Here is a 13,124-nt window from a genome sequence, read left to right on the forward strand (position 1 = left end):
TATATGACAGTTGGGAATGTTTTATATAAAGTAACTGGATTGACAAGTAACTGATCACAACCTGTTAAGAGTGGAAAGGATTTGTCTGGACAAGAAGCAATCGCAGGTTTCGGGCATAAATTTTTTTTTTTAAGCTAAAGTTGGAGGGGATTGACTTTTAAACGCCTCATTTCTCAGGTTCAATACCTCATCAGTGGTTCTGATTGGACTCTTATGTAACATCAATAGTCATACCGTCAAGCACTTCCATAACGACTCTGATCACACTGATCCTTGAGTTTTAACTCTTCAGTGTTTCAGTGAATGATGAGGAAATGTTTCAGCAGAGCTCATTATGAATTGGGCACACATTATTCCTAGGGGGGAAACCACTTTAAGATCAACATCAGCCAAGGTGTGTTCAGACTTGTCGCATTGATTCCAGTGAAATCAAACCCTGCTGCCATTGCCATGTTATTTTTTTAATACCCTTCATTTTAACTGCGACGTCAAACCAGCAGGAGTCGGTCTGCTTGGAGATTAAACTGGGAGAATGACGAACCACAAAAATGCAAGGAGATTTATGTTTTGGTGTTTAAAGAAAAAGAAATCCCAAAGCCTGAACGTGATTCACTGAGGAACAACCTGTAGCCACAGTGTTTGTATTTTTTGAAACATAAATCTAAATAATAGACCTTTCTCGGCACTTTAAGTTGAACCAGACTGCAATTTGCAATACAGACTAATTAACCCCTTAAAGTGAGAGCAGCATCATGCAGCGACGCTCTAATCCAAGTGCAGTGTGACCAATCGCAACGCCGATGTTTTCATTTCATTCAATTAGATGAGCACAACACGGTGTGACATCCTGCTGGAAAGTGACGCACTCGCTCATCCACAACAATGTGGAGGAAATTGAAAGGCAAAATTGGTAGAAGATGGCGTGAGATTATTTACACAATCAAAAAAAGCTTTTTTTGATTACTCTTTTTTTTTTTAACACAATCTTGTCGTTTGAATGAAGTTGGCGTGTCCTCCCTTCATAAGCTGATGCTGATCTTTGTAGCTAAGGAAAATCCGCCCTCTGGTGGAGGTTAGGTTGAACTGCAACTTTCCAGAAAAGCTCGTCTCGCCGAGTTTCTGTGTTGAAAACGTCCTTAAACGCATTATAGATTTTTATTCATGGGGGGGGGGGGGCTGCTTTAAAGTCAGCAACTTTTAAAGTATACGTATGTACTGTATATCAATGTAGAAACTAAAAAATGTGAATGAAGCCTATATGACAAAGGTTTTAGAAATCGTCCATTCAATATGGGAAAAAGAAAGAAAAAAAAAAATCCAAAAGTTGTTTGCTTTTGTAACTTTATTTACTTTCCAAACATTACACAACCAGTCAACATTCAGGGCTCTCGCAGCGAGCTTTTGCACACACACTCTCTCTCACACACACACACACTCGCAAAGTGCAGACTTGAGACAATGACATTTCTGCAGCACTGTCTCTGAACGATAGGCAACATGAAGAGCAGAAGGTGTGAGATATTGCACGTTACAATCAGTTCCGGAAACTTTTCAGACCCTTCAGCTTCTCACTGGCAGACGAGCCCGGGGGCTTTTCGACTAGCAACCAAACAGCCGAGGCTGAACGCAGACGTTTTTTTTTTTTCCCCCCGAATGTCGCCAGAATGTCACGAGACTGATAATTTCCAAACCCTGATGGATCAAAGGTAGATGAAGGAACTAAATAAAAAAAAAAAAAAATGAGGTAACAGTTGATGATGGCCAACCTGCAGGTTTGATGGATGTGAAGCAGCTGCAGTGAAATTTGATCCTATGATTCTGCGTTTGCAGAAAAGATTTTGCAAAGAAGATGTGCAAAGTTGGATGTTTAACCAAAATGTAATGTGCAAAAAAAAAAAAAAAAGATTCAGATTCTTGGTCTCGTCTGAGGAAGAGTTTCATGTTGTGAGAAAAGGTGGAGGATTGATGTTTCATCTCACAACAGTGGTTTTAAATTAAATCCTATTGCCTCACAGGCCTTTTTTTAAACTCTAATCCATACCTGAGTTTAACAGATTGTACCATTTATAAAAAAAAAAAAAAAAAAGCACAAGTAAGAATACTGGAAAGAAAAATAGTGGGGAGGTATATGAAAGATTCTCAAACTTCTTATAAGACTATAAGGAATAAGATAAATGGATTATTATTGCTTGGAAGCAGCCGTTTCTCAGGCCAGCTTGGATATTTGTTCATATAGAAAGTCGCATATAGACGTTTACAAAAGCCACGCAGACACTACTCTCTATTCCACCGAGTGATAAATTAACTCATTTCCAAAACCGTCCCAGGCCGCCGCCCACCTCCTCCTCCTCAGGAGCAGTCGGTGAAGGTGGTCACCATGTTCCCCCGCCGCTGCGTCACTGTCCTGCAGTGCTGCTTCGCCGCGCGGCGAAAAGTGCCGTCAGTCCTGGAGCCGTGCGCGTTGAAGGAGAACATCTTCTCCAGGTCCTCGAACATGTCGTCGAAGAGTCCCGCGCCGAAGCCGGCCTGCTGGGAGCGCCGCTTGTGCGCGTTGGTGGCGTCCCGGTGCGCCTGGAAGTGGCTCTCAAAGTGTCTCTTCTGGTGGGCTTGGTTGTGGAAGTTGGAGTGGAAGTGGTGCTGGTGTCGCTGCTGCTGCTGCCCGAAAGGGTCGAAGTCTTTGAAGATGTCGTCGAAGTTGAAGGACTGGTAGTGCTGGTTGAAGTTGTAGGCGCCGCCGCCGCCGCCGCCGCCATGGGCCCCTTCTGAAGACGCAGCGCGGCCAAACTGGTCGTAGTCTTTCCTCCGCTTGTCGTCGGATAACGTCTCATAAGCTGCGTGAGAAAAATGCACATCATTCAAATAAACTGGTTCTAGTTTATCATTACATGAGTAAAATCTCTAATTGTGTGTAGCATCAAGTCACATTTGCTCAATCATTAAAATAATAATAGTAATAACAGGTTTTATAGCATAAGTTCAAATCTTTTGACCAATATGTAAAATATGTTAAAAAATAATTATAATAAATCATACAGAATCAAATTCTCACTAAAGTTTAGACTTTTGCTGGAAATTGAAAGAAACTGCTTTAAAGTTGACTTAAGGCACCGTCACTCCAATGGGAACAATTTGGGGTCCTTGTCTCGCTCAAGGACACTTCGGCATGTGAACAGGTGGAGATGGGAATTGAACCTGCAGTATTTTGATTGGGGGATGACTGACTCTTCTATCAATCAAATAAAGTAAGTACAATTTTGGAAGGGGGAGACTCAGAAGAGGTCTGAAGCCAAGCCTCAAATTCTTCAACTAAACTGCTGCCTCTACTTTTTTGTAAACTATGTGACAAGGAACAGAAACTATCTGGAGAGTATTTGCTTGAGATGTGTGCAACAGTTATGAACTAATATTGTGTTACACAGTAGAAGACTTGTTGGATTATGGTCAAGAACGTTGCTCCATCATCCAGGTAATTGAGTCCTTATCAGAAGACACAATCACCGGGTTACTGCAGCAGGGTGTGTCCTTCACAATATATCAACCTTAATCTGAGAACACTGCTTTTCTATGACGATAAACTCGTTTTTCAATTGTTGGAACACACAGTGTGTTCCTAAACAACCTCTGTGTGTGACAGGGTGCCCCAGTGGCTGACTTACCCTCTGCCATTTCCCTAAACTTGGCCTCAGCGTCCGGGGCCTTGTTTCTGTCGGGGTGGTACTTGAGGGCCAGCTTGTGGAAGGCCTTCTTGATCTGCCTCTCGGTGGCATCTCTGGAGACCCCCAGGATCTCGTAGTAGTCCCTCTTGGCCAGGATGAACTCGGAGATGAGCAGGACGTGGACCGCCAGGAGGAGCACCGACTGAGCTGTGGCCATGGCTGCTGAGTTTGAGTCCCTACGGGCTGCAAAGGACAAGTTTGGCACTTTAATACAAAGACGATTTTGTCCACACACCCTTCAACAACCACGTGAAGATGTAAAAAAAAACGACATTAGTTCTCAAACTCAAGCTACTGCGTTATAAACACACTGGTGTTACTTTGCTAGCTTGTTTCGACATAACGACCACTCAGTTTCACTGTAATAACTGTTGAACCGACACCTCCGAATGGTAAACGCGTTATAGTAAGCAACCAAACGAATAATATTGTTCTTGGTAAGGGTTTACCTGAAGACGAGGTGACAGACAGCCAAGGGGTCACTCCTCTTTACAGCCGCCAGCAGCTCCAGCTGACGCGGACTGAAGCTTTCTGTTGTTGACGAGCCGCATTCCTGAGCCGAACACCACGACTCGCAACGCCATTGGTCCGATTTCTCACACAATGACTCAGAGCGATGTAATTGGTCCAAAGAGTGCGCACGTGGAGAGCCGACACCAGCCGACAAAGAGTGCTCAAGCAAAGCAAGATGGTTATAGTGTTTGTATTTCCGTTTTTGCTTTGCTCTGTAAATTCTCCTATAAATCAATAAAGGAGTGTGACGTAGATTATTTCCCGAACAGTTAACTTTAAATTTGCAATCTTAATGTATTCATACAGCATAGTTACATACATAGATGTAACTGTTTTATGGGCTTGATTTCATAACGACGTTACTAACTATCTTTGTTGACATAAATGGCAAACGTCACTTCCGCCACAATCCGGAAATAGCTACTTGCGAGCTGCCTTGTAATTCTTAAGTGTCAAAAGTATTTATTTAGAAGCTTTTCTCCGCAAATCTGTATTCATGTCGTAACATGCCGCGGTATTGTGCTGTGAGAGCGTGCAGAAACCGTGGGGGGACAGCGTCAAGACAAGACAACAAGAGAATCAGCTTCTACCCGTATGTTGGCTCTGTTTACTGGACTGTTGCGTTTCACCTGCACATGCTGCTACTGTTTAGATTCAATAATGTCTTAGCCATAAAGGCACTGAGCGTTAAAGACATTTATTTATCTCCACTATAGTCTAGGGAACCAGTGGATTTTTTTCATTTGAATTATTTCGATACGTATTGTTTTGTGACTGCTATTTTGTGTCTTAATTGCTGAATTGCACCTGACATTTCACAGGAAAACGATTTCCTCTTTACAATACAACAAAAATATATAGAGTAGTCCAAAGTTGTAAATTTACATAGCTGTGTACAACACAACAAGTACAAAAGAAAATATCAATAAGATGGGTCCCAGCATAAGTTGATTTGATGTACTGAAACACAGAGGAGTTTTAATCTTCTCTGTCCTTTTCCCAAAGGTTTCCTCTGCAAGACAAGTCCCGGCTTCAGAAATGGGTGGACAACATGAGGCGGGAGGACTGGACCCCAAGTCGACATCAGTATCTGTGCAGCGAGCATTTTACAGAGGATTGCTTCGACATCCGATGGGGCATCCGCTATCTGAAGAATACATCGGTTCCCACTCTTTTCCCTCCTGCTGAGGATGTAGGTATCACCTGGCTTTCACCTGGTTCTTTCTCATTGCAAATGAAAACATGCAGTTATAATACAGCAGCTGGACTCAACATAATCTTGTCGACATTAATATATTTTGAATAAGTCCTATCTCATTTGTTTCACTGTTTCTGGTTTTTGGTTTTATTTTTATCTCAGGACGGAGAGAAAAAAGTGACCACATTTAAAAGAAACCTCAAGGGCAAAGCCAGCTCTCCAGACCCTGAAACGGACAACACGGGATGTGACTCACCTCTGGGTAAAAGGCCACTCATTTTGAGCAGCGCACCCAAAGACCTCCAGTCAAGCACAACAAACGGTGCGTTTGTCGAACAGACTGAAGTGATATTGAAGCTTCCTCTGGTGTCGACCGCTGTCATTTTTGGCCGGTCAAATCACTCGGAGATACAGACTGCTGCTTGTGCGCTTGCGGGGGAAAGAAGGCTCCCGGCGGCGTCCTGCCTTCCACTGTCTCCTTACAATGAAGCAGACTGTGAAGCCGACTCCACCGTGACTGTATTGTGCTGTGACCCTTTGGGCCCTTTCTCTGGCGGAGAGGCAAACATAGATGTGTCCAGCCTCCAAGCAGCCCTGGGTGAAGCATTTAGCTTTGTTCCCATAGAAACGGTCAAGGATATACCGACAGACCGCTTTTTGGAGGTGAGGGGGCCTGTTGATGGAGAGCATATTTCTCTGTATGAGCATTCCTATTGCAGGCCGGACACCAGCAAAGATCAGCTGTGGAGGAAAATCTTGAGTTTGCATGCAAAGATCCTGGAGCTGGATCACAGAGAGGAGACCACCGTGGCCAAAATCCATGAACTGGAGAACGAGATAACCCTCCTGAAGAGAGATGGGGCTGTTTTCAAAGAGAAACAGAAGGTTTTAGAAGATTTTATATCATCTGTGATGATCTGACTTTGGACCCTGGAAGGAGATTGTAGACGCATGTATACTCTAAATGTTACTATTAATTAACTTTTGCAAATTCACACACATGCCTGTAGATAAAGCGCAACACGTTGAGGTTGTTATAAGGGTGTAGCATAAATAGGATTCACAGAAGGAGTAACAGAAACAGGAAGTTGTGAAATTATTGATTTTTGACAGTTTTGTATTTTCGTTGTTGAAAGTTGATTGGAATGAAAATATTTAATTGGTAACACAAACATTCCCCATGGATCTTTTATCACATGATGAAGAATGTATGTGAGAGAAGCCAGGCGACGCCAGGATAACACGGCGGTAGGATCCACTCTGTAGGAGTCCACTTTGCACATTTGATTGTCCGTCTTTGTCCACATGGTGGCATTGTATGACCTGAGTGATTTGCTTCTTTCAATGAGTGATCTGTTGCTCTGCACTAATGTTATGCAGTATTTTAAAGAGTTCCGGACTACTCAAATCAGTGTGGGGGACACAAGTGTCTCTGCCTGAGATCCCTCAAAGACCTTTTTTTGAAGTTGTCTAACCTTCCCCCTTAAATGACGTGCTGTTTCTGGAGAATAGTGGCCAAAGGCATTCATTGTATTATTGTTTTACATTTACAGCACTTTGAATGTAATTTACACCCATAATGACTCCCTATTGGTAAGTTGTATACAACTGAACGTATTGCAAATTCAAGCCTTCAAGTTCATTTGCGGTTCTTCTGCTTTATGTTTCTATTCCTGTGTGCAATTTAATGGTCTGCGCTTTCTTTTCTGGTGCCTTTTGTTACACCTGTTGGGTTGACTGTGGGACACTGAGTCCTTATCTTTTCTATCTTTATTTGAACTGCACACGGTGGCACTTGCATGACTCACAGTCACTAACATGGTCAATTGTTTTCTTTTAAAGAGTTAAAATTGGGACATTTTAAAGGTTCTCTATGAGTCATGTCTGTTTTTTTGGGGGTTTTTTTTAAACCTTGTTACAGCTGGTGGATTTCTGTCCTGAATGGTGGTATTGGGTTGACTGGAACAGCGATGACTTTATATATTAACATCGAGCAAATCAATATACCAACAAAAATACACATTTATAATAAGATCCACTCCTCCGATGCTGAATCATTTCTTCGTCTGCAACCTGAAAATCCAAAATATTCTGCTTTACTAAAGTTTCATTCGAAAAAAATGTGCTTGCTTTTTGTATTTGTTAAAGCATCACGGGTGGTTAAACGTATTGCAAATTCAAGCCTTGAAACGCTTTTATAGTTGTTTAACAAACTGTGTGTGTGGTCATTGATTTAAATATTACAACTGAACATGCAGCAAGATGCATCTGTGCTTTTTTGCCCCCCCCCCCCCCGGGCTCCAAGTCGGGGTATTTTGACCACACGACTAATCCTATTTGAAGCTAATTTTCCTGTCTGAAATTTGCCACAGGCTGTCTGGTCCAGCCAGATCCTCCGTGAAACCGTGTCCACGTCCTCGGGTGCTGTCACTGTACGACATCGTTTTATTTGCAACCTACACCTGAGCTGAAAATAGAACCGTGAACATGTATATGTCCAAATCAATACAGGAAACAGAACCTGCTGGGACTAATAAAGCGTGGGATCATGGATTTCATGCTAAATGATTCCCATATATGCATTAGGCTTTACATGATGGAAATTCTCCAGGTGTCAGGGATGTGGTGATATTTAATTTGATGCACTCGCGCACCACCTGCGCTCGTGCGCGTGAGTGAGATGTCAAAAAGGATTTAGAATTAATATTCCAGTGATTGATTGGAAATACGATAGGATTTCAGACATGCAATTTTGATGTTTTCCAGGATGTCGAGTCAGATAAGCGGGTTGTACGAAGATGTGCGCCTCTGGATGAGCGCTCTGCAGCATCAGTGTGGAGAACAAGTTGCTGAAATTAGTTTGGAAGGTAAAATTGCACCAATCAGGTTGCCGTGTGGCTCGGCACATATCTGCATCTGCACACCTCTTTGTTGACACACTAATTTTGTAATTTTCCTGGTCAGTGCTTTCAAAGTGCAATTCTGAACATGTCAGAAAAATACTGAAATGTAAAAAAGTAGTTTAGAGCCTGGGGGGGGGGGGGGGGGGATCAAAAGTAAATATAGTACAGATTTGATATGTGATGGACAGTTTTCAAAAGAAATATTTAGAGTTCCCTTTTTTTTGCAGTAATTTATTCTATTCAACATCAAGGATACTTAAAGCAAGCGAATGTTCATTTAATCACAGCATTACTATAAAAGCTTTGACATCAAAGTGATGAAGGTGAGGATGACGTTCATCTTGATGGGGACTTACTTGCAACATTTTCCTCGGTCTGTTTGGGAATTATGCAAATTATCCTCAGTTTGCTTTTGTGTATGTGTCATCCATTTATCCTGGGTTTAGGGTCCAACCAAACTGACAGTTCACCACAAAGAGATAGACTCAAATGCATGTTTTTGAACTGTGGGAGAAAACCAGATTATATATAGAGAAAAAAACATGCATATGCAGAGATAACGTGAACCCAACCCAAAGTCCTTTCATGGAAATGCCATGTTTGAAGTTTTATGCTCGATGCCTTGCTCAGGGATCCGGAACTGTTACCAACGGGTGTTAAGATTCAAACCAGCAAGCTTGGTTCCCTCGCCCTCAGGCCACCGCTGTCCCTCATTTCCTTATAAATAAAAAGTATTGACCATGAATAAATAAACAGATGCCAGTCACGGTTTTACGACTTGGCGCATTATGACCTTAATTTCATACCAAAACATTCATAAACCACCACTAAATATGTAAACACAGGATCAAAAGGGGGATTTGTATAATCAGGATCTACATTTCTAGGTGTAATACAGATATATCCAAGGGTTGGTGCAACTGTTCAGACTGGCCAGCAGCATGATGATGGAAAACACAAGTCCTGGGGAAGAGAGAAAGGAGACATGTGTGATTATTCTTCAAAGCAACGGGCTTAGATGGATGTTGGAAAGAATGCAGGAGATCATCCTGGATTTCTTTTGGGTTTTTTTTTATAAACCAACCTTTTGTAGGTGCACTGGTGGGGCTCCATGCAGACCACAGCTGTACAACAAAGAAGGGGCTCCAGCACACTGTGTATGTCATGATAATGACAAAGGTCATTTTCACAGTCTTGAGCATTGCGTTTGAAACCCCTTTGGTTCCCGTGCGCCTCGGCTGGATGGCTTTTCTCTTCATGTTGAAGTAAATCGTGGTGCATATCTTCATTTGGCAGTACAGTAAAATAACTGCAGGCAAGGCAAACACTGACACTGTGATCCAGCTGATGTAGATGCGGCTCCCCCAGGGTTCAATGAACGTCGCCCAGCAGTCGCGCTGGTTCGCCTCGACCTCCTGCAGAGAGAAGATGAAAAGCTGCGGGGTGCTGAGGGCGAGGGAGATCAGCCACGCTGCGCCGATGGAGAGATACCTCCGAAATGAGCCTTTGATGAAAGAAACCATGGGCATGCACACTGCGTGGTACCGATCTATGGTCATAGCAACCATCATGTACGCTGAGGCGAACATCCCGACCACCTGTAAGTATTTTATGGAGCGGCACAGAAAGTCTGTGCCTCGGAACCTGTGCGTAATTTCCATGGAGAGCTGCGGGAGGACTTGGAAAAAAGCGACCACCAGATCAGCCAGGCACAGGTGTAAGAGGAACAGCTGGGTCCTCGTGTTCCTCTTCCTTTTCTTCCAAAGTGTGCCCAAGAAGAAGAAATTACCGCACGTTGCGAGCATGAAGATCACCCCCAAAACTCCAGCTCTGACGAGCGCAAAGCGTTCATGAAGCTCCTCGCCCCCCTCCTCCTCCTCCCCCGCCGTTGTTTCAGACATTGTCGGATCCATCGGAGCGTCAAATTCCACGAAGCACCGTAACTCCAGCTGTCAATATAATCAGCGGACAAGGTGAAGACGCTTGATTAACTCTTCCCTGGCCATTTCACTCATATTGCGCACGGCTGGAACAGGAGAAAGTATGGCAAGTTGCTGCTATGGTGGTAGGGGGGTGGGTCAGAATACCCCATGGTGATTGGAAACCTGCGTCACGGTGTTTCAGATAGACATGCACTCACATAGATGAAAAGAAAACAATACATTGCCAAAAATATAAAAGACGTTCATTTACGCACTCAAAATTCATTCAACTACATACTACAGTGGTTTCTCATATATTAACTGGGGATCACAATGTTTTACCTATTAGGGAAAAGAGCCAGTCTCTTTCAGGGAACAGTGTGAACTGATGAATCCCTTAGGAAAAAGGACAAAATTCCAGTTTCGCCATTTTATCTTTAAGATGCGTCCTAATGGGAATATGCATTAACAACAACATTCAAAGACAACACAGGACTCGTAAATGAAAAGTTTTTTGTTTGTTTATTTTACTGTGTATTTCACCACAATGCACTAAAAAAAAATTAAGGGACCATTTGTCCTTGTCCTTATATGTACAAGTTACTTTGTGGCCATGCCATTGGAGCTGCTCACTTAAGATCAATTTGAGCTTCATGTTGTCCCTCAAGTAAAAAAAAAGTTCAAGCTCCAAAAAAAAGTTCACATCAAGGGAAAATCAAATGATTGTGTTATGTTTGGCAGATGATTTATTTGTTGTTGCAATATTTCTAGGCTTGGTAGGTTTAGGAAAGAGCTGCCAGCAGATCTGACCTCAGGCCCATTAAACGGCTGTTTGATCCAGGATGACCAAACTCAACCAAGTTGGCTGAGTTGCAACTTCCTGGTTGAAACAGCAGTGAAACAGCAGTGCAGATACTTAGCTGTTCTGGGTGTGAATTATTCATCCAAACACTACTGGGGATCTGTTTCCTCAGACATATTATCAATTAAAGCAAATAAGAGTCAACAGCAAATTAAAATTGTTTGGTTGACAGATTTGTTTTCTTAAACAAATTAGGCACCAATTAAAATGGAAATAATCATACTTACAAGTGACAAGTGGTATTCGGTTTATTGCCAGGAAAGAAAAACACACCTTTTCTTTCGAAGAAACTATCTGACATACTCAAAATCCCTTTTTTTCTGTATGTTGTTTAAACAGAGTAAAAGAGAAATACTTTATGAGCAGTCCAATTGTGAGACGGAAACACTTTCACAGTATATAGTTGCATGCGTGAAGAATGGATTTACTGTCGCACGAGAGGCCATGACTGCACCTAAAGCCTTCAAATGCCTACAAAGTGAATTATTGAAACCATTCCCAACTTCACCGTCACACGAAAGAAAAACACTCACAATCAAACCTCATCAGGGACTCAGACAGGGGCCCCCAGCTGGAATGCAATAACATTCAAGAAAGGTCATGTTGTAGATAGCTTTTTTTTTTTTTCTTACAATGTTTCATAGTCATACATCGAAACAATGCTGTAAGTGCTTTTTATCGCTTCATGCTGAGGTCCGTCACTAATGTGTACCACATTGAACCCAGCACTCTGATGTTTGAGGTATCCATTTGTTGTCTTTGAACTTTCAGTGCACTTGCAACTTGCAGTACATTCAAATGCATTTGCTCACAGTAATTGATTCAAACTCCTATGACTGTTGCAAAGTTACTGCATGTAATCGGTCTTGTGAAGAGAAGAAGACTGAGTCAAGATCTACAGAGTTCATGGTGGAAATTACACGACAGTGACATTAGAGTTGGACCGGACGGTAATTGGCTTTTTATGTTGTCATAAAAGCTTTGACATTTAAAAATGGAGAGGCGGTGATAGAAATGTACGGTAAGTAACAATAAGAAAACTCTTGTATTTTTAGTCAATACAGATTCAGACACAGAAATAATTTTTTAAAGGAAGTCATCTTTAATTTCCCTCGGGATGAATAAAGTATTTATCTAGCATTATTGATTGTTATGGGTGTAGTTCAGTGACTACAAAAGGGAAAGGGTATTATTATTATTATTATTATTATTATTATTATTATTATTATTATTATTATTTTACATTTAACTTCTAAAATGAAAAATTTAAACCCGATACTGCAATAATGTAAAATGACAATATTAGCCTGAGAGACGACTTGTGTAGAGCGTTAACAGGTTTTCCCTTTAAGCATAGAAATGTTTATTTGTAGCAGAAATGTCACACTGGGTAAAACCAGAACAGAAAACTGCCACAGAGACTTGCTGAAGGAATGAAGGACCTGTTACACAGGTAATAACTGTTCTTGCTGACGCAAAGAGGAACTAATGGAAGTGTAACTACAAGTGCTTTGAGATAAACTTCTCCATCTATCCTGCACACCAGTGTGGTGGCAAGAACGCGTTCTGTGTTGCGTGCGCCATGTTGGAGCCGTGATGACAATAACCACTCATGACAAATGACAAAGAATCCATACTTTGTGTCGTTATGTCAGGATGGTCACAATATAGCGAGTACAGATCATTTTGTTCATTCATCCACCCCTGATTGCCCTATTTCACTAAAGCTGTTTTTTATAGCGTCCAATTCTTTGTGAAAAATATCTGAGATATTGAGCTCTGCGACAGGAGTATAACACATAGGAGACACACTCCAATTATGACTGTCTACCCAGTCAACCATAATGGTCTACTTGAACAGGTGAGCGTGATGTATAATTACAATCACGTGCACGAACATCATCAGCAATGTTCTCTTTTGGAGAATTTGTATCAGTGACGCGTCTGTCTTTTAGCAGGACTTTTTGCTTTCTGTGCGCATGTGGTTAATTCTAAGTCCCCAATCTTCAA

At 42.0% G+C, this 13,124-nt stretch overlaps 3 protein-coding genes across 3 annotated transcripts; 1 reads left to right on the forward strand and 2 right to left on the reverse strand.

Annotated features, from left to right (window-relative positions):
• Positions 1 to 1,335: 1,335 nt before the first annotated feature.
• On the reverse strand, positions 1,336 to 4,230 carry LOC308146757 (dnaJ homolog subfamily B member 9-like). Its single transcript, XM_080518672.1, has 3 exons — positions 4,166 to 4,230; positions 3,657 to 3,899; positions 1,336 to 2,831 (listed from the first exon to the last, which is right to left on the reverse strand). Exons 2-3 carry the CDS (start codon positions 3,871 to 3,873, stop codon positions 2,350 to 2,352), a joined length of 699 nt encoding a protein of 232 aa, XP_080374798.1. The 5' UTR covers positions 3,874 to 3,899; positions 4,166 to 4,230; the 3' UTR covers positions 1,336 to 2,349.
• Positions 4,231 to 4,735: 505 nt separating this feature from the next.
• LOC308146685 (THAP domain-containing protein 5-like) lies at positions 4,736 to 6,348 on the forward strand (the record flags this gene model as incomplete). The annotated part of the gene is made up of 3 exons (XM_080518588.1): positions 4,736 to 4,821; positions 5,235 to 5,421; positions 5,590 to 6,348. The coding sequence occupies 3 exons, from the start codon at positions 4,736 to 4,738 to the stop codon at positions 6,346 to 6,348; spliced, it is 1,032 nt and encodes a 343-aa protein (XP_080374714.1).
• A 2,850-nt stretch (positions 6,349 to 9,198) lies between these two features.
• avpr2l (arginine vasopressin receptor 2, like) lies at positions 9,199 to 10,231 on the reverse strand (the record flags this gene model as incomplete). The annotated part of the gene is made up of 2 exons (XM_080518589.1): positions 9,199 to 9,293; positions 9,415 to 10,231. The coding sequence occupies 2 exons, from the start codon at positions 10,229 to 10,231 to the stop codon at positions 9,214 to 9,216; spliced, it is 897 nt and encodes a 298-aa protein (XP_080374715.1). The 3' UTR covers positions 9,199 to 9,213.
• Positions 10,232 to 13,124: the final 2,893 nt, after the last annotated feature.

Source organism: Blennius ocellaris (assembly GCF_963422515.1).
Source record: "Blennius ocellaris genome assembly, chromosome: 22".
Taxonomy (NCBI): Eukaryota; Metazoa; Chordata; class Actinopteri; order Blenniiformes; family Blenniidae; genus Blennius; species Blennius ocellaris.